At 55.8% G+C, this 2,586-nt stretch overlaps 1 protein-coding gene and 1 pseudogene across 1 annotated transcript; both read right to left on the bottom strand.

Annotated features, from left to right (window-relative positions):
• Window positions 1–281: 281 nt before the first annotated feature.
• TraAM80_03591 (paraflagellar rod protein 2C) lies at window positions 282–2,051 on the bottom strand (the record flags this gene model as incomplete). The annotated part of the gene is made up of 1 exon (XM_029380554.1): window positions 282–2,051. One exon carries the CDS (start codon window positions 2,049–2,051, stop codon window positions 282–284), a length of 1,770 nt encoding a protein of 589 aa, XP_029239560.1.
• A 319-nt stretch (window positions 2,052–2,370) lies between these two features.
• Window positions 2,371–2,586, bottom strand: TraAM80_03592 (paraflagellar rod protein 3, putative; annotated as a pseudogene).

Below are 2,586 nucleotides of genomic sequence, written 5' to 3' on the forward strand. Positions count from 1 at the left end.
TGGTATTGGGCCAAAAAACCTATTCTGCATAGTAAAAAAAAAAAAAGAGAGAAAGAAAAGAGGAGGGCACGAGATTGGAGAAATGAAGACCACACTGGCACACACACCCACACCCAAGAGGGAGAGAAAAAGAGAATAATTAAAAAATATTCAAATATCCATCAGCGCTGCAGTACACATATGGGCCAAAAAAGGCGCCTCATTACAGCGGTCTCAGGAACATAGCACAGTGGTCGTCTTGTCCACGGCCGTGGAAAATTTACATTTGAGTGGGGTCACACTCACTCAAGACGCGCAGGAGCGGTATTGTGCCCAATGCGAGGCTGCTCCCCACTGCCACCCCCACCGGTGCGCAAGAGCCGTGCCCGCTTGATCTCCTCGCGCTCCGCGGCAATCTTCACCTCCTCCTGCTTCGACAAGTGCGAGCGGTACTCCACCATCTTGCTGCGCCGCGTCAGCACCTCCTCGTTGTTCTCGTCCACGGGGTGGTTGAACTCGATGCCAGCAGCGTCCAGCGCCTCCTCCGACTCCCTGAAGTCCTCCAGCGCCTTCGCCTGCTTCTCCTTCAGCATCGCCAGTTCCTCCTCCACACCCTGGCGCAGCTTGTACAGCTCCTTCTTCATGTCGGCATGCCTCTTCGCGTTCGGGTCAAACGTCTCCACGCAGAACTCAAGCTGAATGTGTGTCGTGCGGATGTTGCGGTCAATCTCCTCCATCCGCTTCTCTTTCTTGTAGATGAGCGAGCCCAGGGTGAGGTAGAGCATGCGGAAGTACTCCAGGTGCTCCTTGTGCACCTCCAGCCGTAGCGCCGCCAGGTCCTGACTTGTCTTGTCGTGGCGGGCCTTCACCGCGGCGCATCCCTCCGACACCAACTCCTCCACCAGCCCTGTGCACCGGATCGCCAGATCGCAATTGTACACCGTTAGCTCCAGAAGCTTCTTGTGCTGTGACGCGACTTCAAGGAACTGTGAGTACTCCACGCGCCGCTTCTCCTCGCGATCGATCTCCTCAATGCGCCGCTTCACCTCCTCGAAACGCTCCGTCCCCAGCTTTTGCAGCTGCCGCTCCAGGTCCTGAATCTTGTTCCACGCCTCCTCCTGCTTCTCTTCGTTCTCGCGGACAAAGCTGTCACTCTTCTCCTTGTTCGCAGCTTGACGCTTCATCGCCTCGGCATCCTCCAGATCCGCCTTCTGGATCGCGTCGTGAATGTGCTTCAAATCCGTCTCGCACCGCTGCTTCAGGCGCCGCTTCGCGTCCTTCATCTGGCTCGTCTCCTGGTTCGCCTGCTTCTGCACCTCGTAGATCTTCTTAAACGGCTGGTTCTCCTCCTCGCATTTGGTAATCAACCGGAACTTGTCCTGGATCAGGTCAATCAGTCGCTCCTGCAGCTGCACCTTCGTCCACATCTGCTCCTCAGCAACCTGCATCTCACCGTCATGCATGGCAACGTTTTGAATCTCGTTGGTCTTCTCAAGCTGCGCTAACTGCGTCTTGATCTGGTCGTCTGTCGACGCGAGTGCGTTCTGAATTTGTGTGGCGTTCATAATATCCTCAATCTGCTTCAGCGTCCGTGTCGGAACCTGCGCCAGCTGGGTCGCATCCAACTGCGACCGGCGAAGCTCCTCCTCCACCTTCTCCATCTTCGCAATTGCGTTGTCGATCATCTGCGTGAAGCTCACCACGCGCGTCTTGTTGCGGTTCTGCTTCAGGTCCTGCAGCACCTTCTTCACCCCAATGATGTCCATAAACTGCGCCTTGTCCTCCGGGCGGTACAGCTCACGCTGGCTCATTTCAAGGCCACACACCCGCATCAGCTTCGCCAAGTCGTACGCCTCCGTCAGGTTCCACTTTGTGCCGACGTCGACGGCCGCAACAAGTTCCTCCGCCTTCAGGTGAGCACCGCGCAGCTTCTGCCGCTGCGTCTCGGACCAGTCCGAAACGTGCAGCTCCTGGATCAGCTCCTCATTTTCGAGGCATGCCGTCTTCAGCTTCAGGTTGTGGATCTTCTGCTTGCGCGCGGCCTCCAGGCCAGTGACTTCTTCGGCAGACATAGCGCTGCTACGTGAACTTGTGGGTTTAAAACGTTTGGTATTGGGCCAAAAAAACCTATTCTGCATAGTAAAAAAAAAAAAAGAGAGAAAGAAAAGAGGAGGGCACGAGATTGGAGAAATGAAGACCACACTGGCACACACACCCACACCCAAGAGGGAGAGAAGAAGAGAATAATTAAAAAATATTCAAATATCCATCAGCGCTGCAGTACACATATGGGCCAAAAAAGGCGCCTCATTACAGCGGTCTCAGGAACATAGCACAGTGGTCGTCTTGTCCACGGCCGTGGAAAATTTACATTTGAGTGGGGTCACACTCACTCAAGACGCGCAGGAGCGGTATTGTGCCCAATGCGAGGCTGCTCCCCACTGCCACCCCCACCGGTGCGCAAGAGCCGTGCCCGCTTGATCTCCTCGCGCTCCGCGGCAATCTTCACCTCCTCCTGCTTCGACAAGTGCGAGCGGTACTCCACCATCTTGCTGCGCCGCGTCAGCACCTCCTCGTTGTTCTCGTCCACGGGGTGTTGAACTCGAT

The sequence above is a fragment of the Trypanosoma rangeli genome (assembly GCF_003719475.1).
Source record: "Trypanosoma rangeli strain AM80 chromosome Unknown Tra_15.4_contig_00095, whole genome shotgun sequence".
Classification (NCBI taxonomy): domain Eukaryota; phylum Euglenozoa; class Kinetoplastea; order Trypanosomatida; family Trypanosomatidae; genus Trypanosoma; species Trypanosoma rangeli.